General features: G+C 50.6%; 1 protein-coding gene across 1 annotated transcript in view; it reads left to right on the top strand.

Annotated features, from left to right (window-relative positions):
- Positions 1 to 19,404, top strand: part of USP7 (ubiquitin specific peptidase 7) — a 56,636-nt gene extending 37,232 nt beyond the window's left edge. The window contains exons 9-31 of the mRNA XM_036825355.1: positions 853 to 933; positions 1,034 to 1,124; positions 3,377 to 3,459; positions 5,339 to 5,448; positions 6,761 to 6,917; positions 7,681 to 7,825; positions 8,110 to 8,240; positions 8,910 to 9,044; positions 9,423 to 9,524; positions 9,705 to 9,810; positions 10,593 to 10,685; positions 10,776 to 10,843; positions 11,180 to 11,280; positions 12,121 to 12,274; positions 12,886 to 12,953; positions 13,432 to 13,540; positions 13,635 to 13,712; positions 14,433 to 14,533; positions 15,641 to 15,740; positions 17,532 to 17,651; positions 17,806 to 17,877; positions 18,005 to 18,095; positions 18,410 to 19,404. Coding sequence (XP_036681250.1) covers positions 853 to 933; positions 1,034 to 1,124; positions 3,377 to 3,459; positions 5,339 to 5,448; positions 6,761 to 6,917; positions 7,681 to 7,825; positions 8,110 to 8,240; positions 8,910 to 9,044; positions 9,423 to 9,524; positions 9,705 to 9,810; positions 10,593 to 10,685; positions 10,776 to 10,843; positions 11,180 to 11,280; positions 12,121 to 12,274; positions 12,886 to 12,953; positions 13,432 to 13,540; positions 13,635 to 13,712; positions 14,433 to 14,533; positions 15,641 to 15,740; positions 17,532 to 17,651; positions 17,806 to 17,877; positions 18,005 to 18,095; positions 18,410 to 18,516 — 2,403 coding nt within the window. The 3' untranslated portion in view covers positions 18,517 to 19,404. The remainder of the gene's footprint in view (positions 1 to 852; positions 934 to 1,033; positions 1,125 to 3,376; positions 3,460 to 5,338; positions 5,449 to 6,760; positions 6,918 to 7,680; positions 7,826 to 8,109; positions 8,241 to 8,909; positions 9,045 to 9,422; positions 9,525 to 9,704; positions 9,811 to 10,592; positions 10,686 to 10,775; positions 10,844 to 11,179; positions 11,281 to 12,120; positions 12,275 to 12,885; positions 12,954 to 13,431; positions 13,541 to 13,634; positions 13,713 to 14,432; positions 14,534 to 15,640; positions 15,741 to 17,531; positions 17,652 to 17,805; positions 17,878 to 18,004; positions 18,096 to 18,409) is intronic.
- Positions 19,405 to 26,997: the final 7,593 nt, after the last annotated feature.

The raw sequence follows: 26,997 nt of genomic DNA, 5'->3' as shown, positions 1-26,997 counted from the left end.
AGATAGCATGTATCTAGTTTAAAACCAGAAAGACTGAAAAATTATTTGATAGGGAAGTGTGAGGGAAAAATGTAAATTTGAATAGTATAGGTAGTGTACTTTTAATTTGTTAAATTGGCATAATTAGCAGTTATTAATCCAAGAAACAACAGATTGGCTTGAGTAGCTGTCCTGATGATCCCAGTTCACTTTAGAATAGTGACTTCCGTTCTTACTCTGTAGCACAAGACCCAGACCCCGCCTTGGCACAGAACTTGTGGTTGAGGCAGACCCCTGTGTGGGTGATCTTCTCCCAGACTATCTCTAGTCACTAGCAGACGCCCACTCTTCCAGTTGTGATGAAAGAAATACACACACACACACACTCACACTCACAACATGAAATGGCTATTCAAGGTGATTGGCTGGGCAAGGTGTGTTTTCTTTTTTGCAGCACTAGCTGGATTGAATCCAGTTCATTAAATATCCATGGACAAACCAGTCAATCCTGTTGACAGGCTCAACCTCATTAATCTCTTGGTGTGGACCAATACGAGTTAAGTTTAGTGCTCAATTTACATGCTTTTCCACAGAGGTAAAATGAATATAAAAAATGCTTCTAAAGGCACTACAGATTACTAATTCATTCCAAAGGCTGTATAGAGGGTTAATCTCAACTGTTGCATGTAGATATTTTTGTAAATATCCAACCAAGGAAGAAGATTTTTGTATGTTTTTGATAATTGCATGCTAAAGGTCATAATATTTATAGTCTAGAATTTCTTTGACCATTGAAATTTCCTAGTCACGTTTCAAATTACTGTATGTTAATTAAGCATAACATTTTCTGAAAGCCAAAACTTTCTCTTCCAGTTGCTTGATAATGTGGAAAATAAGATGAAAGGCACGTGTGTAGAAGGCACCATACCTAAGTTATTCAGAGGCAAGATGGTGGTATGTGATAACCAGTTTTAAAGAGTGATTTTTAAATATTTTAAACATGCTAATATTTTGACGGTTAATGCTTAAGCCATCTTATTTTCCTTATTTGTAGTCATATATCCAGTGTAAAGAAGTAGACTACCGATCTGATAGAAGAGAAGATTATTATGATATCCAGCTAAGTATAAAAGGAAAGAAAAATAGTAAGTTCTGTGTACATAATGGCACCACCACCTTTTCATAATTTGTTTTGGTATAATGCTTCATTGACACAGTGGTTTTTATTGAAATATAGTGTAGAGAAAATTGCCCAAATGATGAAGGTACTGAGTGAACACAGTCTGGTGACCCCACCCAGGTCAAGAAACAGAACATTTGCAAAGCAAGATGGTGGCCCTTCCTGGTCACTGCCTCCCCCTCTTCACAGGAAACCACTGTTTGGCCTGCTAACATTCTTTCCTAGGTTACTTTTGGGTGTTTTGTGATATTTACGTAGATGGGATCGTGTAGGATATGTGTCTAGTTCTCTCTTTTCTTTTCCTCAGCATTGCCTCCATGCACTTCATCCTTATATTGAGCAGCAGTAATGGGTCATTTTCATTGCTTTATAGTATTCCACTTTAGGAATATAACACAAGTGTTTGGAAACCATTCTTTCCTTGATGGGTGTTTGGGTTGTTTTCAGTGTGAGGCTGGTAGGCGTGAGGCTTGTTGGCCGGTCTTGTGTCCACCCCTGGTGCATTTACGGTGAGTGGAATGCTGGCTCGTAGGGCCTGCGTGTATATGTCGAGCTTAGCAGATACAGCAGTTTATCCATTTCTGCTCCACCAGTAGGATGCGAGCAGTTGTTCCACATCCACTCCAGAGCCGTCAGTCGCCAGACTGGCGTTTTGGTGGGAGAATGGTGCTATCTTGAGTTCAATTTGCATTGCCCTGGAAGTTGGGGAGATTTCACCTTTTTGAATGCTTATTGGCAATTTGGGTGTCTTCCTGAACATATGGAATGTAGTTTGTAGTAACTTGATGTCCTGGTCCAATAATTCCGTGATTTCTGGATCTGTTTCCATCGATTCACTTTCCGTCTCTGGCTGTGAGTTCCAGCTTCTTTGCCTGTCTGGTCGTCTTTTATTGGATGCCAGCTGTTGTGATTTTTATCCTGTTGGGTACTGGCTATTCTTAACCTTTGTTTCGGGGCGCATTTCGTTATTTGGAGCTAGCTGATTCCTTCGAGACCAGGAGGAGCCTCTGCACGTCGCCGGGGCTCTCCCTCTGTCCTGCGCGTGGCCGCTGCCTCGGGCCCCTGAAATCCCCACCCTGTCTCAGGGAGACTCGGGGGCCCGTTGGGCTTTCTCTGCCCTGCGCGGCAGCCTGGAAGGTCCAGGCAGTGAGCTGGGACGTTGGCGGGCTCTCAGCGGCCACGTCCTGCCCTGCCTGTTGTCCCGCGTGTGAACACGGTTGTTGGCCTTGTAATGGAGCCCCGCGCAAGGGAGGGAGCGCGCTTCCTGTTACTCCCTCACGGCCACGGCGTGCGAGCAAGTTCTTCACCGGCTGTGCTCGCTACCGCTCGCCTGGGTTTCGGGCTCTCCGCCGGCGTGGGGCTTGCCTTTGCACTCTTGCAGTGCGCCCATTTGGTTAACAGAATGTTGTAACTGTAGTGAAATCCAGGGTATCAGTCTTTGCTTCTTGTGTCTAACAACACCTGCGCTGGAGTCATAAGATAATTCTCTTATCTGTTACTGTTTTCTCTTTTCTGTTTATTTACAGTCCACCCAGAATAGTTTCTTTCTGCTTATGGTCAGAGTGGACCAAAGGTGCTCTGCTGCCCCTTTGTCAGCAGTGAGCCCTTCGCATCTGTGTAGACCTCTTTCTAGACTCTACCTCCCGGTCCATTGGCTATCATCCTTGGATGGATTCTTCCTTCTTCCTTTTCAGCTTTATTGTGGTTTAAGTGACAGGATTGTAAGGTGTTTAAAGTGTTCATCGTGGTTATTTGGTACGCTCAGGTATTGTGACAGGATGACTGCCTTCTAGTCAATGAACTTGACTTACACGTGGCAGCGTTATCAGCCGTGTCCCCGTGCTGTGCACAGGAGCCTCTGCTCTTACTCCCTCTCACATCAGAAGCTCGTGTCCCCTTCCAAACTCCCCCTCTTCCCCTACCCCAGCCTCCCACATGCCTGCTCTCTTTCTGCACCGACTTTAAGTGTTTGGGTTAAAATTTGTACTTTAACATTACTGAAGATTATTAAAACATTGACTCCATGTTATCATGTAACACCCTCAGTGGCCTTAAGAGTTCACACCTTTTGCTGGATCAGTGAAGTTATAGACCTGTGCTCACAGCTACAGTTATTTACGTTCCTCCCTGGCGTGCCTGAATTGATTGATTGACTATGTTATAATCAAAGCTTTAGTGATAACTTCGGCTGACTTTTTTCTCTTTCTCTCTTGAAAGTATTTGAATCATTTGTGGATTACGTGGCAGTAGAACAACTAGACGGTGACAATAAATACGATGCCGGGGAGCATGGCTTGCAGGTAACTTGGAGATTGTGTGCTAGTGTCCCGCTGTATCTTTCCACTTTGTTTTCACATCTTTTGCTTAACTGTGAACTAAGCATTCACTTGTATCTTTTCACATGCCGCTGGTGTTTAGAACGCAAAAGGATTTTATTTCTGTCTGGATGTTGTGTTAGAGAGCTCTGATCGTGTCGCTGGTGTAGACAGGCAGGGGTGGGGAAGGTGTTGTGCCTCCTGGCTACCAGAGGCAGAACCATCACCCGACACGTGTGCCCGCTGCCCCCCCCCCCCCCCCGCCAGTTCCATCCATGACTCTGCCCCTTACTTCACCGGTGTCTGTGCCAGAGCTTCCCTCAGTCTCTCCTAGTCACAGAACTGCTTAGTCACTGGGACTCTGGTTTTGGCTGGTGGTGGTGGTTTGCTCCCCCGCCGCCCCAGTGGAGTGTCAGTTAGTTTTCTGAGGATCCTGACTTCCAGAACGAGGAGTGCATTTTCCGTTATTTGTTCCACACTCGGTGTCCCTGCTTGTTTTCCACATGGCCCCGCAGGAACTCTGGCAGAACGGTGAGCGTTGTAGACAAGCGGCAGTGCACGGTCAGATAGAGGGGCGTGGACTGTGGCCTGGTCAGGCTGCTTGGGGGGTCAGCAGCATCCTCACGGGCCCAGCCCTCCAGGTCTGTGTTGCAGCCTCATAACCTTGACTCACTGTCTCAACTGATTTATGATTTTTTTTGGACCATCCTGGGTTTACCAAGCTCGCACATTTATAATTCACGGTGCTGGTGAGCCCATTTTGCCGTGGGTCACAGACCTGCTGTCCTCCTGCTTGGTCAGGCCACTGATTTGTAGATCAGTAAGTTACTTGGCAAACATGCCACTGGATTTGCTTAGGAAACACTTGAGTCAACTCACAAGAATTGCCCTTATCCACACTGGATATTTTTGGCTCTGGGTGAACAATAGGTATTTTAGAGTCAGACTCTCAATGGACAGTGGCTGAGAAACAGGATTCCTCTATAAGTTGTACTAAAGCCGTGCCATTCCTTTGTGTGGCAGTAGGTTCCTGGGTTTTTGTTTTTCTTCCCAGAACTACCCAGTTCCCTTAACCATGCTAACGTACAACAGAGAACATGGCCACAGAGGACACCAGTTCCTCCAGGTGGGTGTTTTCTAGCCAGTGTTGGAAATAAGGTTTACAGCTCCGAAGGAAGGGCCAGACAGGAAATACAGCTGTGCTGAGGGCCGCCGATGGCCTGGCGGTGACTGGCTTTGGCAAAGGCTCATTTGAGTGAGGAATGAGCTGGCTGAGGTGGAGAGAGGAGTGAGGCTGGGCCCCTCCTCCAGAGGCCTTGTTGGGGGCCGTCCTTTGGCCCAGAGGCTGGTGACACCTGGGCAGAGGCTGGGACGGTGGTCAGAGGGCCTTGCTGATACCGAGTCGGAGTGGTTTTCAGAAGCAGGAGTGAACAGTCAGCACTGACCGTGCTTGCGGGGAAGGACGGCGGTCACGGGCAGTTCTCCCAACCCAGACCGTGCTCGTCTTATTCTGTTCCGGTGTCCGTAGGCACATCTCATTCACATAATCATAATCCTCTGCTTTTCCATTTGATTTTCCCGTGTTTCTCCAGAATTTTCGTAGTGTTTAATGACTGTGTTAATAGGGCAGCAAGTGACTGAGCCGTAATTTACTTAACTGTTCCCCTGTCGCTGGACATCAAGATAGAGTATAATGCAAACTAAGAGGAAATCACACACACAGAACATTTAAAGACACCCTGTGCCTGTCTCCCCACCAGAAGTTCCCAACGTGTTCCACCCTTGCTGTGAAACGCTGTTGCTTTTGTTGCTTCGAGAAATAAGTAGAGGTAAACTAAACCTGTGCTTCTTTTTCAATGTTCAGGAAGCAGAGAAAGGTGTGAAATTCCTAACATTGCCACCAGTGTTACACCTACAACTGATGCGATTTATGTATGACCCTCAGACGGACCAAAATATCAAGATCAACGATAGGTAATCTAGAGTGGGATGTGAGAGTTAAGATTTACCCATCGTCCTGATTTAGGGGGTTAGTCTCAGTGCTTTGTTTAGTTTTTCTGTTTTCGGTCTCATCTCTGATTTATTTAGGTTTCCTCTCTGCCGAGGTGTCCCAAGAACTGTGCTTTTAAAGGGATAATTTCAGGGGCTGCTTCCTCTGTATCTCCTCCTCAGGGAGCCCCTCTGTCTACACTGTGGCAGACTGAAGTCTGTGGGGGAGAGGGTGCTTTCTGCTGCACAGGCTTTGGTTTCCCCAGAAGTGGCATTTGCTATTATTACTCTATTGGTTTACATAGGATTCTCCAATATGTTGTTATCTCTCAGTAGGCATAGGCTTATAGAATGTGCTAGAATCCTCAGGAATGCTGGCGTAGGTGGGCGTGTCCCCCATTCCAGGTGTTTTCTAGATCCTTAAAGTACCAGTTAAAAGGTTGCTGCCACACACTGCTTTGTCTGGTTCAGGAGACAGAACTTGCACCCTGATTAGTTGGAGCAGTAACTTTGTACTCCTTGGTCAGGGGGTACAGCCTGACAATAACCAGCCTCCTAGAGGTTGGTCAGTCACCCCTGAAACTCGGTGGAGAGTGTGACTTGATCGTATCACCTGCCACCAGCCAGGCCTGCTCATCTGTTCTTGCCCTTTTCCGTGGGGTCTCTTGAGACAGCAGACCTCACAGACCAGCAGCCTGCAAGCTAGGCCCAACCTGCTGGTGTGCTTTGTTGGGTCCTCACCTTGGTTTTCTTTCTATTTTTATTGGAATTAGTTGCCAACATTTTTTCAGATCGTGAGATTTCACATAAAAGTCCAGATTTCTGGCATCTGGCATCCAGAACACTTGGCAGTGCCGGACCTGAGTTCCCAAGGGCCGTGCCGGGTGGCAGCTGCCCCTCCACGCCCAGGCTTGTGCTCTGCTTGGCACCACGGTCCTCCTGCACCCACCTCCCGCTCTTCCTGCCTCTCAAGGCCCCCCGCCATTCATGACAACATTTGGAAATATCCACATCCTAGAAAAGTCAGTGTATTTTTGTCACAAGACTGACTGTTATGTAATATCCTGGAATTTAAAATTCCGTTAGGTGTGTCAGTGCTTTATAGGTATTTTTCTCAAATCAAGCTTCAGATTTTGTTGACGTGTGAATAATTTGTTGTGATGAGTAGGAGCTGCCCTTTCCAAGTAAAGAGGAGCCAATGAGTTAGAAGGTCTAGCAAGGAATAAAGCCTAAAGGTGAAATATTTTACGAGTAAATGAAACCTGGATTTCTCTTAAAATGTTTTTATTTTAAATAGGTTTGAGTTCCCCGAACAGCTACCACTTGATGAATTTTTGCAAAAAACGGATCCTAAAGACCCTGCAAATTACATTCTTCATGCAGTCCTGGTTCATAGTGGAGATAATCATGGTGGACATTATGTGGTTTATCTAAACCCCAAAGGGGATGGCAAAGTAAGTGCTGGGGAGGGGGTGGGGTAGATGTGATGCTGTGTAGGGAATTCAGTGACACTCAGCTTCAGACTTGGCCTTGATAGCGAAGGATCCCTTCTTGGCCTCTGTGTCTGTATGTTCCTGATACTTCTAAAGGTGGATAGTAAATTATGATTGTACTTGATATATACATCTCGTTATTAGTATTGGACGTTGGACCTTGCAGGATCCCTTTACATCTACCATGAGGCACTTAGCTTCCACTTCGAATAATTACCTGTGGCCCGCGCTCGTGGGCCTGCACTGGTTGTGTGTTATTGCACGTGCCCCGTTACCCGCGCGATGTAACGCGCTGTCTTGGCCTGGTTCACGTGGATCCCATCCCGTGATCCTCACCAGGAGGAGCAGATGGGGGTCTCGGGGTCTGTGTCCAGGGCCACAGGGCCAGTGAGGAGCAGAGCCAAGGTGGAGCCCGCCCAGCTCGTGCTGAGGGGATTTGAAGGCGGGACCCTCGTGGCACCAGATGAGGAACCTGTAACTGTAGGGTTAGTGCCATTTAAAACGACTCCATCCGCGGTGGGCAGAGATGGAGCCTAAGCTTCAGCATAGGCTGTTTGAGTACATGACAGAAATTGCCCGTGGACGGGTGTTAGCAGTTCTCCGGAGTGTGGGGTGCGGGCGGCGGAAGTGCTGGCAGCTGCGTGAGGGTCGCCCGAAGCAGGTCGCGCCACCGCCTACTTGTGTGCTCCTCCAAGCGCCATGTCTCTGCTGCTCCCCGTTGCAGTGGTGCAAGTTTGACGACGACGTGGTGTCCAGGTGTACGAAGGAGGAGGCCATCGAGCACAACTACGGGGGCCACGACGATGACCTCTCCGTGCGGCACTGCACCAACGCCTACATGCTGGTGTACATCCGGGAGTCGAAGCTCAGTGAGTGGGGCGGGCGCGTCGTGCCCTCGCTGTGCCGAGCTTGCGCCGGGCCCCGAGTCCCGCCCGCTGGGGCATTTCATACCACGTGACAGTGGGCCTAAGCGAGAGCCACCTGTCCAGACACTTCCCTGCTTATGCTGCCTTACAGCGTCATCTAGAAGCAGCCGGAGTGGGCTTGCGGGTTTGGATGTGGACCCAGGGTGCCAAGTAATTTTACTTAAAGGGTGGCTTTATTTGTGATGACGTAGCGCACAGAGGTGAAGGGAGATGTGTTTGTCCTGCAGGTGAGGTTTTACAAGCTGTCACCGACCATGATATCCCTCAGCAGTTGGTGGAACGATTACAAGAAGAGAAGAGGATCGAGGCGCAGAAGCGGAAGGAGCGGCAGGAAGCGCATCTCTACATGCAAGTGCAGGTCAGCCTCTGGGCAGGCGTCAAGCTGCTCCGCGGGCCGGGGCGTCGGCCGCGGGTCTGGGCAGCCCCGTGAGCGTGCGACTGAGGAACTGCAGGCCAGTTCCCTCACCATTGGGAATGTTCTTTCCAGTTCAGGGTATGGGCTTAGATGTGAGAGGTACTCAGGCTGCCAGAGCAGCGGTGTCTTAGTGTTTAGAAAACATGCAGGGGACCAGAGAAGGAAGGGCGAGCAGAACCCAGATGAGGCCTGGCAGGGAGAGCTCTGGCAGCTGGGGGGTGGGGGGTGGACTGCCAGGTGGTTTTGGTTGCGGTTAGGAAACAGGCATTTGTTTTAACAAGTTGATTGACTACCTGGAAAAAAAGGTACATGTGCATCCTGGCTTTATAATATTTGGGGATCACCATCCAGATGGATTTCTAGTTGATGTTTATGGATGAGCTTAGAATGGCCGCATGGAAATATGTAGGGTTTCCAAATATTCATACCTGATTTAGTTCTTGGTCATTTTGGTGCTTTTCTGCTTGGGTCTTCTGTAGAAGGTTCATTAAAGCAAAAGACTAGTTGTTTTTATTTTTAGCATTTGAACCTTGGTTTTGATCAGCATGACCTGGTTCTCTTTTGTCTGTTAGTGGTGTAAACTCCATTCTGCATTTTCCTGCCTATTTGCAGATTGTTGCAGAGGACCAGTTTTGTGGCCATCAAGGAAATGATATGTACGATGAAGAAAAAGTGAAATACACTGTGTTCAAAGTGTTGAAAAACTCCTCGCTTGCTGAGTTTGTCCAGAACCTCTCTCAGACCATGGTGCGTGCCCGTCCTCCTGTTGATCGTTCTCTCTCCTTTTTCATAGCTGGACCCTGGAGGGTCCTGCCCTTGGAGGCCGGCGCCGTGTCCAGGCGCCACCTGAGAGTGAGCTTGGGACCAGAGTTCCGTCCATTCCGGGTTGTGCCCTCTGGCATCTCCCCTCATCTCCCCTTCCTCCCCCCGCCTCCCCCTTGGTAAAATGGGCTTGAAGTTCTGGGACACCAGAGATCCCGAAGGCCAGGTCACTGTTGCCCACACCAGCAGGGAGAGCTGTAATCATGATTTTTTTCCCCTTATAATCATAGAATCATTACCTTGATGTAGAATTAAAATATAAGCTGATTTTGCTTTGATTAATTTAACTGTAATTCTTTCCAGGGATTTCCACAAGATCAGATTCGACTGTGGCCCATGCAGGCGAGGAGCAATGGCACCAAACGACCGGCCATGCTTGATAACGAGGCCGACGGCAGCAAGACGGTGAGTGTGGCGGTCTGGTCTGGTCTGGTCTGGGCGTGCGCGGCAGGCACCGCGTGCCCTGCAGTCTCCCCCTCGGTCCAGTTACATAGAGTTGGATCTTGTCTTCAGTACTTGAATATAGTTGTTCACTCTCACTTAGCCATTAAAATCTTCTAAGCCCAGCATCTCTTTTGGGAATAGATGATTGAACTCAGTGATAATGAAAACCCTTGGACAATATTCCTGGAAACAGTTGATCCGGAGCTGGCTGCTAGTGGAGCAACGTTACCCAAGTTTGATAAAGATCGTGAGTGCCTCCCCCAGCCCAGCACCTCCAGAGAGTGGAGTTTTATTCCCGGAGTGTCGTTCTAAACGCACAGGGTTAAGTGTTCTCCCCTTGCAAAGAAATCTTGTTAATCCCCAAAATGCTCGCAAAACATCCACCGTGTTCAAGGCTTCTTGATGAAGTCAAATCAGACTGACTGTGGGTTGTAGCGTCCTGGCAGGTGAGAAGGTGGCAGCAGCGTGGAGTCCAGCACGTTCCATGTTTTGCTAATCACGCTGGTCTTGTATATACTTGACAGATGGTGTAGAGCAGGGGTTGCTGTCAAGGGCCAGATAGTGAATATTTCATACTCTGTGGGCCATACCGCCTCTGCCTGCTATTGTAGCTACTAAGCGGCTATAGAGATTAGGTAAAAGAACTGTCTTCCAGCGCAACTTTATTTACAAAACAGGTGGGTCCAAGATTGCTTATTTGTATTACTTCAAGTGGTCACTTCTCCGGCAAAGACACAGACACAACCTTTTAACAGATACTTCGATGGTAAAACACTCTGCTAGCGAGTACCAGGTCTTAAAACTAGGTTTCCTAAATTCTGTGCACTCATTCTCATCTTTCCTGCTTCAAATGCAGTGTTTCCCATGGGTTTGAGGTTTGAAATGATGCCTCAGACCTAGGATCAGCCTCTTAACAAACTTCATTGCACACAGTAACTTTTAGGTGCCCTAAGGTGTCATTTCAGTTGCTATTTCTTAACTTTGCACTGACCAGAAGATCCTAACAAAGCCTGTTTATTAACCTTGTAGATGATGTGATGTTATTTTTGAAGATGTACGATCCCAAAACACGGAGCTTGAATTACTGTGGGCATATCTACACACCAATATCCTGTAAAATACGTAAGTCTGGCAGCACTCACCTTCTGAGCTGATTTTGCCAAAGTCTCAGTGTATCACAGCTTTGAAATTCTTCATTTTTCTTGAACCTAGGTGACTTGCTCCCAGTTATGTGTGACAGAGCAGGATTTATCCAAGATACTAGTCTTATCCTCTATGAGGTTTGGATCCTTATTTTTCTGTAATCAGCACATGGTTAGTGGTTTGGGGAGGACTTCTTCTGCTTCTTTGCTAGCCCTGCATTTGTTGTGTCAAGACCACAGCTAAGTGGGGCCTCGGGGGATCCTGAGTCAGGATCCTCTCTGTACATTTCTGATGTTTGATGTTTCCCTCTTTAGGGTCAGTGATTATTATATCCTTATTACTAGTATTTCCTACTATTTATTCAAAATGTAGGGCTGATGGAATTGGGTATAGAGAAAATACATACAGTGTGTGGCCATATTAAACATTGGACAGACGTTGCATTGTTAACCGTGTCCTTTCTTTTACTGTAGGAAGTTAAACCGAATTTAACAGAGAGAATTCAGGACTATGACGTGTCTCTTGATAAAGCCCTCGATGAGCTAATGGATGGTGACATTATAGTGTTTCAGAAGTACGTACTTTTTGAAGTTATCTCTTTGTACTAAAATCAGAAGTCCTAGAAGCAGGAAACGATTCTCTAGACCCTGAGTCACGTTTTGTTTGACGTTGACAGCAGTTGGCCTTCTCTGGGTTTTGGAATTAGGGGTGGCAAACATATTCCTCATTGAATGCTTTTATTTCCCAAAAATGTCTACAGCGAGCATGACAACTATTAGCAGGAGGGCAAAGGTCTTTAGGGAATAGCAAGGTTGTTTTCTTTCCTTGAAAACATGAAATTCTTAGAATGCGCCTACTTGGGTAATCACTTAAATCTGTGTGCATGGAAGCCAGCAGGTGTGCAGTCTGAAGGCAGCCTGATGATGCACTCGGCCTTTTCCTTGCTCTGGAAGCCGTCTTGCCTGGGCAGGGCAGCCCTGAGCACTGGCCACACGGAGGCTGCAGGGCCCGGTGGCCAAGAGCAGGGGTGGCAGACCTCTCGTTTAAGGGCCAGGCAGTAAATATTTCAGGTTTAGCGACGACCCGGTCCTGCAGCCTTCGCAGGAAAGTGATAACCTGCCAAGTCCCGGTCGGGGAGTAGACTCAGCACAGCCAGCAGGGTGGGCCCCGCAGCGCATCCTGAGTCCTCTCCCTCGTCTGCGGAACGAGAGGGCGCTGTTCCGTTTCGGGAGCGAGCTCGGGAACGGAAAGCAGCCAGCCCTGCGCGTGGCTCGGCGCACACCTTCTGTGCACGATCCCAGCATCGGGAAATGCTCACCTGAGTTTAGATCCACACTGCTCAGCGTCACTGTTACTTGGGAGATGATGCCCGAACCCTGGCCTGGACTTTGATTGTCTGTGTTTTTCCCCCCAGGGATGACCCCGAAAATGATAACAGTGAATTACCCACTGCAAAGGAATATTTCAGAGATCTCTACCACCGTGTCGATGTGATTTTCTGTGATAAAACAATCCCCAATGATCCTGGATTTGTGGTTACATTATCAAATAGAATGAATTATTTTCAGGTATTTGATAAAATGCTCTTTTCCCTTCAGATTCGACAGCAGAAAGACCAAGTTCTTTTTTAAAAAGCTTGCTGATGCGGCTGTGTAATGGATTTGGTCCTGGGGGAGGGGTCGCAATCCACTGTCTGGGGAGGTCCTTGACGCAAGTGGGTTGGTGTTGCCGTTGCCAGGGGACCGGAAGCTCTTCTCCCCTCACTCCCTTTCCCCCACCCTCCGCCGTGTCTTCTTGCTCTTCGAAATCCTCTTGACCCCTGGCATAAGTTGCTTTCAGAGATCATAGTTTTAACAGCAACTTTGCTTCAGTTATAACATGCCAAGTGTGAACCATTAAAGTCTTCAGGAAATAAATCTACAGACAGACCTCCCCAGTGAAAGTGAGAAACACTTTAAAAGGTTTTCTTCCTCAGACACGCTGCTCCTGTGGTAATATACTAAGGAATATAGTTTATTCCTGTTAGATGGTAACTTTCCGGGGCATTTAAATTCAGGCTGCTTATAACAGGTTTCTTTAGGAGCACTAAGCAAATAATCAGTGATAAAGTGTATCAGCAAGTTTCTGTTTGTTCCCCGGATGTGAACCTTGCCCTCTGACTCTGGCCCTCCCTCCCCAGGTGGCAAAGACAGTTGCTCAGAGGCTCAACACCGACCCGATGCTGCTCCAGTTCTTCAAGTCTCAAGGGTGAGCCACACTCACAGATGCCCAGTGTTTGGTCTTGACTGCATGTGTTCCATAGTTCATCCAAACATCTCCAAACTAATGTAATAAGTAGCCGGCCACCTCACCCGACATACCATTTCTTGCTTAGTTTCAGATATAGAATCGTCACCACTCACATCTTGACCACGCTACTCCAAGACGTCAAAATAATTGGCAGCCTCATCTAAAGCCAGGCTTACTCTAGAGACCTCATCCACACACCTCCCTCCCATGTGTCCGGCTGGGCCTGGCCCGGCCCGGCTTCTGTGTGCCGTGTCACCCTTGCAGAGAGTGTTGAGGTGTGACAGACGCAGGGACTTAGGACCTGGGGACAGGAGTAGTCAGAGTCCAAATTTCAAGTCTAGGTGTCAGGCCAGGGGTTTGCTTTTGTGCTCACTCACGGATATTTGTTTTAGGCAAATAAACAAGTCTTTTATTTATATGCTGTTTTCTTGTGTAGTTATAGGGATGGCCCAGGTAATCCTCTTAGACATAATTATGAAGGTACTTTAAGAGATCTTCTACAGTTCTTCAAGCCTAGACAACCTAAGAAACTTTACTATCAGCAGGTATGAGTCCAAATTAATGTAACCGTGGGTAATAAGGAGAAGGCTCGGGTTTCTGTGGAAGCATATCTAAAATGAGTCTCTCTTTTCTTAATAGCTTAAGATGAAAATCACAGACTTTGAGAACAGGCGAAGTTTTAAGTGTATATGGTTAAACAGCCAATTTAGGGAAGAGGTGAGTTTTTTCCATGGTATGAGTGTTTATTTCTATTGCATCTTGTATATTGTATCTCTCTCCCGAGACCTTGAAAACTAAAACAACCAAAGAAAGCTCCCTAAGCGATAGCGTGTGTTAGCGGCTCGGCTCGAGAGTTTGAGAACCCCGGTGGGGGGATGAGCTCTGTCCACCCAGCCCCCACCGCCACCTCTGAGGCTTCAGGCAGAATGACAGTGTCAGGGAGACCCTTTCCGACTGATTGGGACCTTGCTGCTTGGCCTTGGAGCCGGCGGCAACTCCGCTGGGCCCTTTGCAGATGACACAGCCTCACGTTAAGTGGTTCTTCTGGAAAGTCTGTGCCTACTCAGACACCCAAGTCGTTCACCTTTATAGCTCTACCGGTATTGAGAGGAAATCTGGGACATGTGCCATCCATGTTGTCACCTGTGTGCAGCTGTCAGGCTGAAATGACACAGTCCCCCCTGGTCCTTGTCCTCTGTCTCACCATGCTGAGAATTGGACAGCCTCTTAGTGACCTTTCAGGGGGAGAAATTCCTGAGAAGCTGTGCTGTGAGTGGCGAGCTTTTTGCCTCAAAATGGCATTTCTTAGACTCCCCGCAGTGTGGGGCGGCTCCCAGGCTTGGGCAGGTGGTCTGAGTGATGGTCGGCGGGGAGGGGCCCAAGCAGGCCCTGCGTGTGTCCTGTTTTCTGTATAGCCTTCATCTTGTTGTTTCTTAGGAAATAACACTATATCCAGACAAGCACGGGTGTGTCCGGGACCTGTTAGAGGAATGTAAAAAGGCTGTGGAACTCGGCGAGAAGGCATCAGGGAAACTTAGGCGAGTATTTCCCGAACCCCGTAGGTAGAGGCGGGGGCAGCCCTGGCCCGGCCCTGGACTTGCGCAGTGCCCCCCGCACCCCCCGCCGTAGTTGCCATGCTCATCTTTCAGCCCATACTTTGCAACACTTTCTATAAATACTTCACATTTAACCTTTTTTTTTTGGCCCGTCTTCCCTCCCTGTGTCTCTGGATATTAATTAGCAGTAGTGCAAAAGGGAGATTCAGGTAGAAAAGCCAAGCAGAGGAAGAGTGATTCAAGCAGACTGATGAGCTGAAGCTGGAAAACGTGGGCCTTGATATTGTGTCTGAGAAAGCTGGTCACTTCTCATCTGTTTTCGCCAGTGTTCAGGCCACAGAAAGAAGCCCCAGATTTGATGTTCAGTTTTTATTTCAGAGAGTCGGGTGCTAATCTTATCACCTTGTCTTACGGTCAGCTCAGCTCGTAGGATGGAACAGCCCTTGGGGCTACTTGGTTCCCAGAATGTTTTCTTTACAAAATTAATAAAAGAATGAGGCCTTTGTTATCTAAAGGGTGAGAAACATTTCACAAACCCTGCCCAGTTTGGAACCATAGCAAGAAAGATTTACACACGCTCCAAGGGGGTCCCCGGCCAGTGTTCTGTCTGCTCCCCAAGGATACCTGCTTTTTTTTTTTTTTTTTTTTTTTAATTTTTTTATTTATTTATTTATTTTTGGCTGTGTTGGGTCTTCGTTTCTGTGCGAGGGCTTTCTCTAGTTGCGGCAAGCGGGGGCCACTCTTCATCGCGGTGCGCGGGCCTCTCACTATCGCGGCCTCTCTTGTTGCGGAGCACAGGCTCCAGACGCGCAGGCTCAGTAATTGTGGCTCACGGGCCTAGTTGCTCCGCGGCATGTGGGATCTTCCGGGAGCAGGGCTCGAACCCGCGTCCCCTGCATTGGCAGGCAGATTCTCAACCACTGCGCCACCAGGGAAGCCCAGGATACCTGCTTTTGACATTTCAAATCTTCCTAAGAAGACAAGCGAGTCTTCGTAGCTTTGTAATAAAATGACTGACGAATAGTTCTCTAGAAAGTTTTTTTTCTAGAATGAATGTATATAGTTCACGTTCTTCCTTGTTCTGCACAGGCTGCTAGAAATCGTAAGCTACAAAATTATTGGTGTGCATCAAGAAGACGAACTACTAGAATGTTTATCTCCTGCGACAAGTCGAACGTTTCGAATAGAGGTAAGCGTCCCTCTGGCTGCACCAGGGAGGAGGGTTCCTGAGCCCCGGCAGGTGGGGCAGCCGCCCGCAGCTTATTCAGGCAGTGCGGCAGCTCCTGGGAGTGGCTGTCGTTTTGTTTGTGTACCGGTAGATGAAGTGACCCCTGAGATTAGTTTAATTCTGCCAGATTTTGACAAATTGAATGTTTTATTATGATAAAATAGACCTAACCTAAAATGTACTGTTCAGTAGTGTGAGCACATTCATGTTGTCGGACAATCCTCACCGCCATCCATCTGCTTCACTGAGCCTCTCACCCCGGCTTCCGACAGCCACCCTTCTACTCTCTACTACTCCACATACCTCACTTATTTGTCCTTAGAAATTAATTTTAAGTATGGATCATCAAGCACATCTAGTCAGAGACTGGGTCCCTGTTGATTTTAAAACTGCTGAGATTTTTTTTTTTTTTTTTTTTAAATATTTATTTAATTAAATTAATTTATTTATTTATGGCTGTGTTGGGTCTTCGTTTCTGTGCGAGGGCTTTCTCTCTAGTTGCGGCAAGTGGGGGCCACTCTTCATCGCGGTGAGCGGGCCTCTCATTATCGCGGCCTCTCCCGCTGCGGAGCACAGGCTCCAGACGCGCAGGCTCAGCAATTGTGGCTCACGGGCCTAGTTTCTCCACGGCATGTGGGATCTTCCCAGACCAGGGCTCGAACCCGTGTCCCCTGCATTAGCAGGCAGATTCTCAACCACTGCGCCACCAGGGAAGCCCCAAAACTGCTGAGATTTCCACAGTAACTGGAACAACTCATTATTTGGTTTCTTAAAACCCAGAGTTTTGGGACTCCCCTGGTGGTCCGGTGGCTAAGGGTCCGCCTTCCCAATGCAGGGGGCCCGGGTTCAATCCCTGGTCCGGAAACTAGATCCCACGTGACGCAACGAAAACCTAATGTAGCCAAATAAATAAATAAGTTTTTGTTTTTTAAAAAGTTTTCTTTCTTTTAAATTTATTTATTTATTTTTGGCCGCGTTGGGTCTTTGTTGCGGTGCGCGGGCTTCTCATTGCGGTGGCTTCTCTTGTTGTGGAGCACGGGCTCTAGGCGCGCAGGCTTCGGTAGTTGTGGCTCATGCGCTCTAGAGCGCAGGCTCAGTAGTTGTGGCGCACGGGCTTAGTTGCTCCACAGCATGTGGGATCTTCCTGGACCAGGGCTCGAACCCGTGTCCCTTGCATGGGCAGGCGGATTCTTTTTTTTAATATATACATTTATTTATTTTTATTTTTGGCTGCGTTGGGTCTTTGTTGCTGTGTGCGCGCGTTCTCTGGTTGCAGTGAGCGGGGGCTTCTCTTCGTTGCGGTGCGCGGGCTTCTCATTGAAGTGGCTTCTCTTGTTGCAGAGCATGGGCTCTAGGCGTGCAGGCTTCAGTAGTTGTGGCATGCGGGCTCAGTAGTTGTGGCTCGCGGGCTGTAGAGTGCAGGCTCAGTAGTTGTGGCGCACGGGCTTAGTTGCTCCGCGGCATGTGGGATCTTCCCGGACCAGGGCTCGAACCAGTGTCCCCTGCATTGGCAGGCGGATTCTTAACCACTGTGCCACCAGGGAAGTCCCCAGAGTTTTCTTATAAGCTTAGATATTTCTCCTGGCTCTAAACTCTTAATTATTCTAACAAGCCCCAAACATGACATTTTGGCAAAAATCTGACCTAGCTTCCCTTGTTGGAGGAGCGAGTAAGAATTAAGAATTAAAATGTGGTGCTGTGTTTGCGTTAACTGAATTTCTCAACCCCTTGTGTTAAAAATGTGTGTCCCAGGAGATACCTTTGGACCAGGTAGACATAGATAAGGAAAATGAGATGCTGATCACAGTGGCGCATTTCCACAAAGAGGTGTTTGGGACGTTCGGGATCCCGTTCTTGCTGAGGATACACCAGGTGAGGCATCCTTCTGCTAAGAGGCTGAGCGTCTCGGGTCGGGGCCTGGGCGCTCGCGCTCTGGGTTAGTGTTGCCCAGTGGGGTTCCTTCCCCGGGGCGGCGGCACAGGAGGGCATGAGCTGTGTGAGCACACGCGCCCTTTGTCGTTTGCAGGGCGAGCATTTCAGAGAAGTGATGAAGCGGATTCAGAGTCTGCTAGACATCCAGGAAAAGGAGTTTGAAAAGGTACGCGCTTCTTGGATACTTGCGAGTAGTTTGTCGGGCGGGATGCTAAAGTCTTGACTTTTTTTGCCAGAGGTGTGAGCTTTGCTAGTGTTTGGAATTAATGGCGTTTTCGGTTTTTGTCTCTCAGTTTAAATTTGCCATTGTGATGATGGGCCGACACCAGTACATAAATGAAGATGAGTATGAAGTAAACTTGAAAGACTTTGAACCTCAGCCTGGTAAGAGCCCTCCCACAGTGAAGAAGCAGGTAGTAAGTGGCCGGGAGGCCGGCAGCCCTGGGTTCGAGTGGCGGCCTTGTATTTCTGCAGCTGGGAGATTCGGCCTTGTTTTCCTCATCTGTAGAACAGGGAGGAACGGCAGCCTGTAACCGATGAACTTGGCAGGCATCACACAATGGCCCAAAAAACTAAGGTCCCAGGGGAGACGGTGCCGCCATTGGGAGCCCCGAGACCTCGGTTGGGGATGCAGGTGCCCTCGCTCCGGGGGCCCAAGCCTGGGCTCTGTGGTCTCAGTTGCTTTCTCTCCCCGCCAGGTAACATGTCTCACCCTCGGCCTTGGCTAGGGCTCGACCACTTCAACAAAGCCCCAAAGAGGAGTCGCTACACATACCTGGAAAAGGCCATTAAAATCCATAACTGACTTCCTCCCCTGGCGGGCGGGCGAGGCGGACCGTGGTGGGTGTGCCCTTTAACAACAGCCAAGAACTCTGGTGCGCGAGCACTGTCCCAAGTCTTCAGCAAGAGGATTTGCTGCTGGTGTTAATTTTATTTTGTTGAGGCTGTTCAGTTTGGCTTCTCTGTATCTATTGATTGCCCTTTTTGAGCAAAATGAAGGTGTTTTTATAAAGCTTGGATGCCAATGAGAGTTATTTTATGGTAACCACGATGCAAGGCGCTGTCAGCGTGTCGGGGAACAGCCGGCGGGCGCGGCGCTGGACAGGCTCGGCTGTCCCCCCACCCCGGGGCCCGGCCGCCAGCCCCACAGCTAGTAAGTCTTCTGTTTAGGCTCGTCTGACGTCTTTCCCTCAATTATACTTTCAATGACCTTTTGTGCATCTGTAAAGGCGAAACAGAGAAACTCACAACCTAATAAATAGCGCTCTTTCCTTCACTTGTGTATTGTCGCCCCTTCCTCAGTCTCCCCAGCTGCCTGGGTCTTTTTAATAAACTCGTCTCCCTTCCGTCAGCCACCGCTGTCCTGCAGCCCGTTTGCAGAGTGGATGCACTGAATACAGGCCTGACAGACACTTTGGGGGTCTTTTTATTAAATTGAAAACGCTGTTCAATACAATTAAGGTGTACTATGCTGCCTCTCGGCAAACCTAACGATCTCAAGAGTTCATTCGAGCAGGTGAAAAAATTATAAATAGACTTGTCTCCTTAAAACGGAACAGGCGGAACCAAGAAAGGAGGGCCTTTTAGCAAAGAGGGCATGCCCACTGGTGTTAGCAAGTTGTTGACTTTGTATAAAAAAGCTAAATAAAAAAGAGAAAAAAAAAAGGAAAATTGAAATTGTATATTTAATGAATGAACATGTACAATTTACCACTGGGAGGAGGTGGCATTTTGTCGGGTGAATCTAAGTGACTTTCACTGATGTTGATATTCATTGTGTGTAGTTTTCTTTCAGTCCGGCCTTTTCCTTTGGAGCTGACGCCAGCTGCGTGTCTAGTTTTGAGTGCAGTAAAATAGAATCAGCAGATCACACTTATTTTTCATCCTTTTCCAGTATTTTTTGTTTGTTTCTGTAGCAGCAGTGTACACCAACTCTTCCTGTATATTGCCTTTTTGCTGGAAAACGTTGTATGTTGAATAAAATTTTCTATAAAAATTATAACTCACTGAGTGACGTGGAAGTTGAGGGAGATTTCTCCTCTCCCTGCAAATAGGCCTGGGGAAACTTTTCCTTTATAACGAGGTTTTCAGGGGGTTTTTTGTTTTTGCCTCTGATTCATCCCGTTTAAGCTTAAGAAATAAAAAGTTTTTCCGGGCAGGAACCAAGTACAATAAGATGACCGGAAATACTGAAATGGTGGAAGGCGTGGCCCAGAGGTGGTGGCCTTGCATCCCGCGCCTGGCGCACTGTGTCCCTGGGCTGCTCTCCACCTGGGGGGCACTTCCTGCCCAGGTGCCCACGGTGACCATAGACAGCGCCACCCGCCCCACCCTCCTGCGGAAAGTCATTCTCCGGGTGCTCGACTTTGAACATTGAAGTATTGATTTCTTTTAGGTTTTGGTTTTGGCTGAGGGTTGATCATAGTCTTACGTCACGGAAACTTATTGTCGAGTTATTAAACGGCTTTCCCCAAAGGCCTGTCATGATGTGGACGGTCAGCAGGCAGCGCATGCGATTTACTCTTCCATTCCCTCCCAGTTACGGCCTTGAGTCCGAGTTCATAAAACTGACGGGGGGGTGGTGGGAGGGGTGGAACCTGAAGAGGACCGCCTTTCACACGGCTCGCTCTGGACCCTGAGGCTGCTGCGTCTTCCCCTCAGGTCCCCAGAACCACAGGGTAACGTTGAAGAGGGGCTTGGGTTCGCCGTGACTGTACCAGAAGCAGCAAGCTGGGAGAAAGGGTCTCATTTTAAAAAGTAAAAGAGCAAACTGCGTTTGCAAACATACATTCCAGATGTCAAGATGGAACCGTAGATCCCCCGGTTTTGGGTGGGTGATGCTGTGGCATCTTAGCCGCTCTCGGCCTTTTTGTTCTGACCGCTCACTGCCCGATAGAATGTCCGCCGTTGGGTGGCGGGTGCTCTGTCGGCCCTGTCCAGCGGGGGAGCCACGAGCCCCAGGTGTCCGCTGAGCACCTGAAACGTGGCTGAAGTAGCAGAGAGTGAGTCTTCACTGATTGAATTTTAAATTGCCACACGTGGCTCAGGCGTTCCAACCACATTTTCCTCGCTTTGTGTGTCTTTACAGTGATTAGCTCCCTCGAGTTGTCGAGTTAATGTATGATATATAAAACGCTCACTCTGTGGAGGCCTGGAACCTGGCCTCCGGCGGCCCTGGAGGGGGCAGGCTGAGCAGGGTGGCGTCTGCAAGTTCAGATGCAGGGTCCCAGCTCATCGCAGCTTCAAGGGGCCACTGACCCACCTGAGGGGCAGGCACCGTTGTTGATGGATAGATCCAGGGATGGGCGTTCACAGCACGATCCTGCCCAGTATGATGGATGTTCTGAGTTCGTCCTAAGACATTGGGAGAGAGAACCCACACTCAGCCCCCCTGAAGCCTAATCCTGCCCGCTTCCCACCGGTACGGAGGAGGTGCCCTCGTCCGTTCAGACCCAGTGCCGCAGAGGGTCAGGGCTGCTGCTGGGGGGCTGGTTCGTTTCACCCCGTCATGGGCAGGCAGGTGGTAGAAGGTGACCGTCCGGCCAGGCCCCTGTGTGCCCTCCCGGCCTTGTGACCAAGGCCGCCTCCTCGCCTCTGGCCGCCCTGCCCAGCCTTGCTCCAGGCTGGAAACAGCGGGAGGTGTCCCCAGCGCCCTGCCTGCAGCCATGCCACGCCCCCCAGCCCACTCCTGTGCTGGGAGGGGGGCGGCGGAGCGGTTCCATGTCTCCGCTCTGGGGGGCAGTGGTCCTGTAACGGCCGTCGTCGCCGATGAGCACACCACACGCGGCCGGCAGCGAGGTGTCTGGGCCACCCGAGTGACCACGACGGGGATTCTGAGTTAATCCGTCAGGCTGGGCTCTCGGGGCCTCTGCTGAGTGCAGAGCTGGCTTTGAGACCCGCATTCACTGCCCCCTCTTTCCAGGTATCCGAGCCGGCCTCCCTGCTGGAAGGAGGGGCCCCCCACTTTGAGATGAGAGCCGCGGGAGAGGGGGACAGAGTGGCCGCCTCCCCCTGAGCCCTGGGCCCTCCTGGCCAGCCCCAGAGGTTGGTGCAGACAAAGCAGGAGCGTGGGGAAGCCTCAGGGAGAGAATGGGGCTGCGACCCCACGCGCCCCAGCCTGAGCCTACAGTGAGGTCTCGGGACCCAGAACCAAGGCCTCAGATGTCAAGGCTAAGAAATGGGAACGGTGGTTTAGGTCAAGTTGTACAAGGCAGTGAAGGAGGAGGCCCTGGGATGATGGGAACTGGCCGGGCCGGGCCAAGGGGACAGCCCGACATCTGCTGAACCAGGGACCTGTGCAGCTGGACTGTCGCAGTTGTCAAGAGAAGCCAAAAATCGGGATTTTTTTTAAACATTGGCAAGTGTCTCTCCTGACACTGGGCAGTCTAAGTCAGAGTGGCCTGGGGTGGCTTTGTGGGCTCGCGGAGGGCTGCTGGGGAGCTGGGCCGGACCTTGTGGGCGGCGCATGGACCACGGTGACCGAAGCAGGCCTGTAGAGGAGGGCCCAGGACACCACCCGCACAGCCAGCACTGCGTTTGCCACAGCACTGGATGTTCCTGCCTGTAGACCTCTCTGGGAATCCGGGTCAAACCCGGCAAGTAGCCTGGCAGGCGCAGAATCAGACTCCGGGCTGGAGCTCTGCAGGCGTGTCCGGGTCCTGTTCCGGTTCTGGCAGAGCCAACCAGGCCCCATGACCGTCGCCCGCCTGGCCTGGGTGCCTCTGCAGGACTGTGGTCCTCCAAGCCGCAGACTGGCCAAGTCCCAGGTCAAGACCTCGTCCTCTGGGGAGTGGTGGCCAGTGGGCCCGCCTGGCCTCCCTTTCCATCAGTACACATGGGACCTAGATGGGTGGCCACCTGCCTTGTCGACACGGGTCCACTTGGCGCCCCATTCTGATTTATTACCAATGAGAAGTTGGTTCCCAGGATGCCTAGTTTATGTCAGACGCTTCATCTTCTAACCCTAAAAATCTTAAGGTAGGTCCCTGTTTGGATGTGGAAACCAAGGCTTCCCGTACTGCAGCTAGTGCCACCCCTCGGGAGTCAGTGCTCCCCTCGGTTCTCTGGGGCATCGCGGGGGACGGGGGCGGGGCGGAGGGGCAGCTGCTGGCATCTGCTGGGGGCTGACATTCAGATCCAGAGAAATCTGTCCCCGGACTGGTCCTTTCCCCCGGCTGGTGGGACACGCCCTGCCAGCGCCGTCGCAGCAGCAGGTCTGACCACCTGAAGGCCACCGGGCAGGCCGACCCTAGTTTCCGGCTGCCCATCCAGTTACTGGACGCAGACCAGCCATCTCTCAGGTCTCGGCTTCCGCACTGCCCTCCCGGGTGGTGCTAAGCAAAACAGAGAAGCAGCTGCCACGTTTTAGTGAATAAAATGTAGGTCAGTGCCATACTCTTCCTCCTCTGCCTCTTAATTCTCCCACTTCTCTGCCCCTTCTCTAGGAAATTCCTTTTCATTGAAAGGATGAGTGAATAATATTTGTTATATTTTGCAAAGTAAAAAAAAATTCCTTCGGGGAATTCCTTGGCGGTCCAGTGGTTAGGACTCCAGGCTCTGACTGCTGAGGGCCCAGGTTCGATCCCTGGTCGGGGAAGGAGAATCCCATAAGCTGCGGCACGGCCAAAGGAAAAAAAAATTTTTTTAAAGATAAAGACAGCAGGGGGAAATGCCCCATGATAAAAATTATTAAAAAAAAAAATCCCTTCGTGTGCCCTTTAGCCTGTCCTGTGCCCAACCTCACCCCCAGGCAGACCACATGGTACCCAGGAGGGATCCTGCTCATAAGCCAACTTGGGGCCTTTTTTTTTTTTTTTTAACATCTTTATTGGCGTGTAATTGCTTTACAATAGTGTGTTAGTTTCTGCTTTATAACAAAGTGAATCAGCTATACATATTCATGTATCCCCGTATCTCCTCCTTCTTGCGTCTCCCTCCCACCCTCCCTATCCCATCCCTCTAGGTGGTCACAAAGCACCGAGCTGATCTCCCTGTGCTATGCGGCTGCTTCCCACTAGCTATCGATTTTACATTTGGTAGTGTATATATGTCCGTGCCACTCTCTCACTTCGTCCCAGCTTACCCTTCCCCCTCCCCGTGTCCTCAAGTCCATTCTCTACGTCTGCGTCTTACTATTCCTGTCCTGCAACTTGGGGCCTTTTAAATCCTAAAAATCCTTTTAAGTCCTAAACATCTTGTTAAGATGGGTTCCTGTTTGGATGTGGAAACCAAGGCTTCCCATCCTGCAGCTAGTGCCAAAATTCCTGCATTTGCCAAATTCCTGTATAGCGGCCTTTGCAGTACAGAAAAGCTACTGCACTGTAGCCATGAAGGAATTTTAAGGATTAAACCTCTTGTTGGGAATTGGGCACAGAGATTTGAGAAGATTTGCTCCCCCATCCCAGCTCCCATAAACTCACCTGTCCCCGCCAGGCCCTGGGGGCACCAGGGCCTGGGGAGAGTGACAGAGACCCAGGAGTGAGCGATGGGGCTGGAAGGAATAGGCAGAGAGAGAAGGGGGCAGGCAGGGCCTTCCAGAAGGGGCCAGCGGAAGAGTCTGGACACATGGGTGAACGGGTGAACGGGCCCCTCTTGGTTGTGGGCGGCTGGAGCGCAGAACAGGGGAGGGAAACAGGAGCCACAGGTGGCCTCAGAGGGACCCCATGTTGAAAGTCTGGTCCCGAGGATGATGAGTACGAGGCAGGTGTCACAGCTGAAGGTACTGATTCCTCCCCGTGATCCTTGAGCTTACCCTGTGACAGCCACTGGACACAGGTGAGGACCAGAAGGAACGGTCAAGACCTGGGGCTGGGAGACCCATTGGGGGCGGTTGCCTCCTTCAAGAAAGAGCGGGGTGGGATAACGGGGTGGCGGGGGGTAGAAATCATTGTAGTGCAGAAAGGACAGGACCCAAGGGGAGGGCTGTGTGATGCAGGAGGTGAGGCCAGAAATCTCAGGAGCGGCATGAGTAGGGAAGGGGCCCAAGACAGGACGCTGGGGGGGCACCAGCCTGACAGGGTATGCTGAGGGGGTGCACAGGACGTGGCCAGAGCATCACTGCAGGACAAGGGAGAGGACAGAGAGGGTCAGGGGCTGCAGAGTCCAGGCAGGTAGGAAGGAGGACAAAGTGCCTGGTGGATGTGGGCTTCAGCAGCGGGACGTCACAGGCTCTGTGCGAGGAGTGAGTGGCAGATGGGGCTGTGCGGGTTCCCCAGCTGGAATTGCAGAGATACTTTCACGAAGACGCAGAAGTTTGAGCTGATGGGAAGGAGCCGGGAAAGAAAGATGAGAGCTGATGCGTGGACTGTGGTTTCTGAGGGCTCAGAAGAGAATGGAGCCTGAGAAGGGAGGGCCACGTCACACGTCATCGTTCAGTCATCCGGTACTAACTGAGCACCTACTATGTGCCAGTGCTCACCTGGCCCTCCATTGCAGCAGGAGGGCAGAGGGAAGGGCGGGCGGGCACCACCTCAGTCCCTTCATCTTCCTGCTGGACCGGGCTGGGGAATCCCAGCAGACAGATGCAGGCAGGCAGTGGTCACTTAACAGCATTTAGTTCACAGGCGTTTGTAGCAGAAGAGCTCTTGCTGGCACACGGGGCACATGTGCCTCACGTCCATCAAGCTGTCCACGCAGAAGGGGATGAAGCAGAAGCCCATGAAACACCTGCAGCCTCGGGAGCAGCGGGGCCTGGGACTCACCTGGGGCCAAGCCGAGCCCCCACCCCATCCTTGGTGCTGCCCAGCCACCCACAGTGGGCTAGGAAACCACCCCTCCCTCCGTGCCCTGTGCCAACCCCCCCAAACCCTGCAGCCCTCCCACAAGGATGCTCAGGGCCCCTGCAGAGGCAAGGGGCAGCCACTCACCCGGCCATGAAGATGCCCGTGCACGGAAGCCAGGTGAGGATGCCCGGGACCAGGGTGGTCACCGTGATGGCGTGGTTCCCGCAGCGTGGACACACAGCCTGTATGGAAACTGGAGACAGCAGCCTAGGCATGCTGGTGAACGGTTCTCAGAGGACAAGGGAGGGGGCAGGCCAGACCCCACGCCCCCCGTCCTCCCCATCTCCTGTCCACCACTGGGGGCCTGCCACTACCTGCATTTTCTCCGTGCTCCCCTGAGCACCCCAGATGGGTCCAATTTCCCCTTGCACCAGCCCCTACCCACCAGCCTCCAGGGCTCCGGGGCCTCCCTCAGTCGAGACCTCCAGCCCTCCCACCCTCAAGCACTAGGGAATTTGGGGGCGTCTCCGGGTTTGAACCGGGCCCCTTCAGCTCTTTGAGTTCCCCGGGATCTCCCACCCATATGTTCCCTTTTGGGTGTAAGGAAAAACACCCTCAGATCTGAAGACTGACTATGTGCCAGGCGCTCAGCTGAAAACCTGGCCAGTGTGAGGGGGGCACCCATTTTACAGAAGAGAAAGCTGAGGCCTGGAGGGATGCATCGAGTTGCCAGTGGTAGTTTACCTAGTAGATGGAGGAGCTCAGATCTGAACCCAGCCATTTCTGACTCCATGTTGCCCTCGTTGTGCTGGGCTGTAAGCTCTTGCTGGAGGCTTGAGGGTGCAGAAATAGAATGGGACCCCATAGTCTCTCTCTGTCTTTTCTTTTTCCTTTTTTTAATATCAAGCCTTTATTATGCGCCAAACTCAGTGCCAAACACTTGACATGCCTCACTCCATTTACTCTTGTCAAAACACCAACAATGGGACTTCCCTGATGGCGCAGTGGATAAGACTCTGCGCTCCCAGTGCAGGGGGCCTGGGTTTGATCCCTGGTCAGGGAACTAGATCCCACATGCATGCCGCAATTAAGACCCGGCACAACCAAATAAACAAATAAATATTTTAAACAAACAAACAAAAAAACACCAATGAGGTAGCTATGTGATGTTATTCCAATTTTGCTGATGTGGAGGCTAGGCTCAGAGAGGTTAAGTAACTTGCCTGAGGTCACCCAGCAAAGAAGCATCAGAGTCAAGGATGGAACTTAATTATGGCTGCCTCCTGAGCACATGCTACTAAGTGACGTGCCCCTTGCCCAATCCCTTGCACCATCGGGATGGCTCCAAAAGGGGCAGCATTCCATCTGCTCCTTCCAAGAAGAACTGTTTGGGCCCCAGGCCCGCCTCCATTCTTCCCAGCCTTGTCTCCCTCCTGACCCACAAGGGGTCTGTCACAGTGTGTGGATGCCCAGCTCTGCCCCTCGCCTCCCAGGAGTCAGCCCTTGGCTGGCCCTTGGGGCCTTGGGAAGCATCCCCGCCCAGGCCCTGGAATTAGGTGTAAGGC

Source organism: Balaenoptera musculus, chromosome 15 (assembly GCF_009873245.2).
Source record: "Balaenoptera musculus isolate JJ_BM4_2016_0621 chromosome 15, mBalMus1.pri.v3, whole genome shotgun sequence".
Lineage (NCBI taxonomy): Eukaryota > Metazoa > Chordata > Mammalia > Artiodactyla > Balaenopteridae > Balaenoptera > Balaenoptera musculus.
This window is presented reverse-complemented; position numbering and strand designations above follow the sequence as displayed.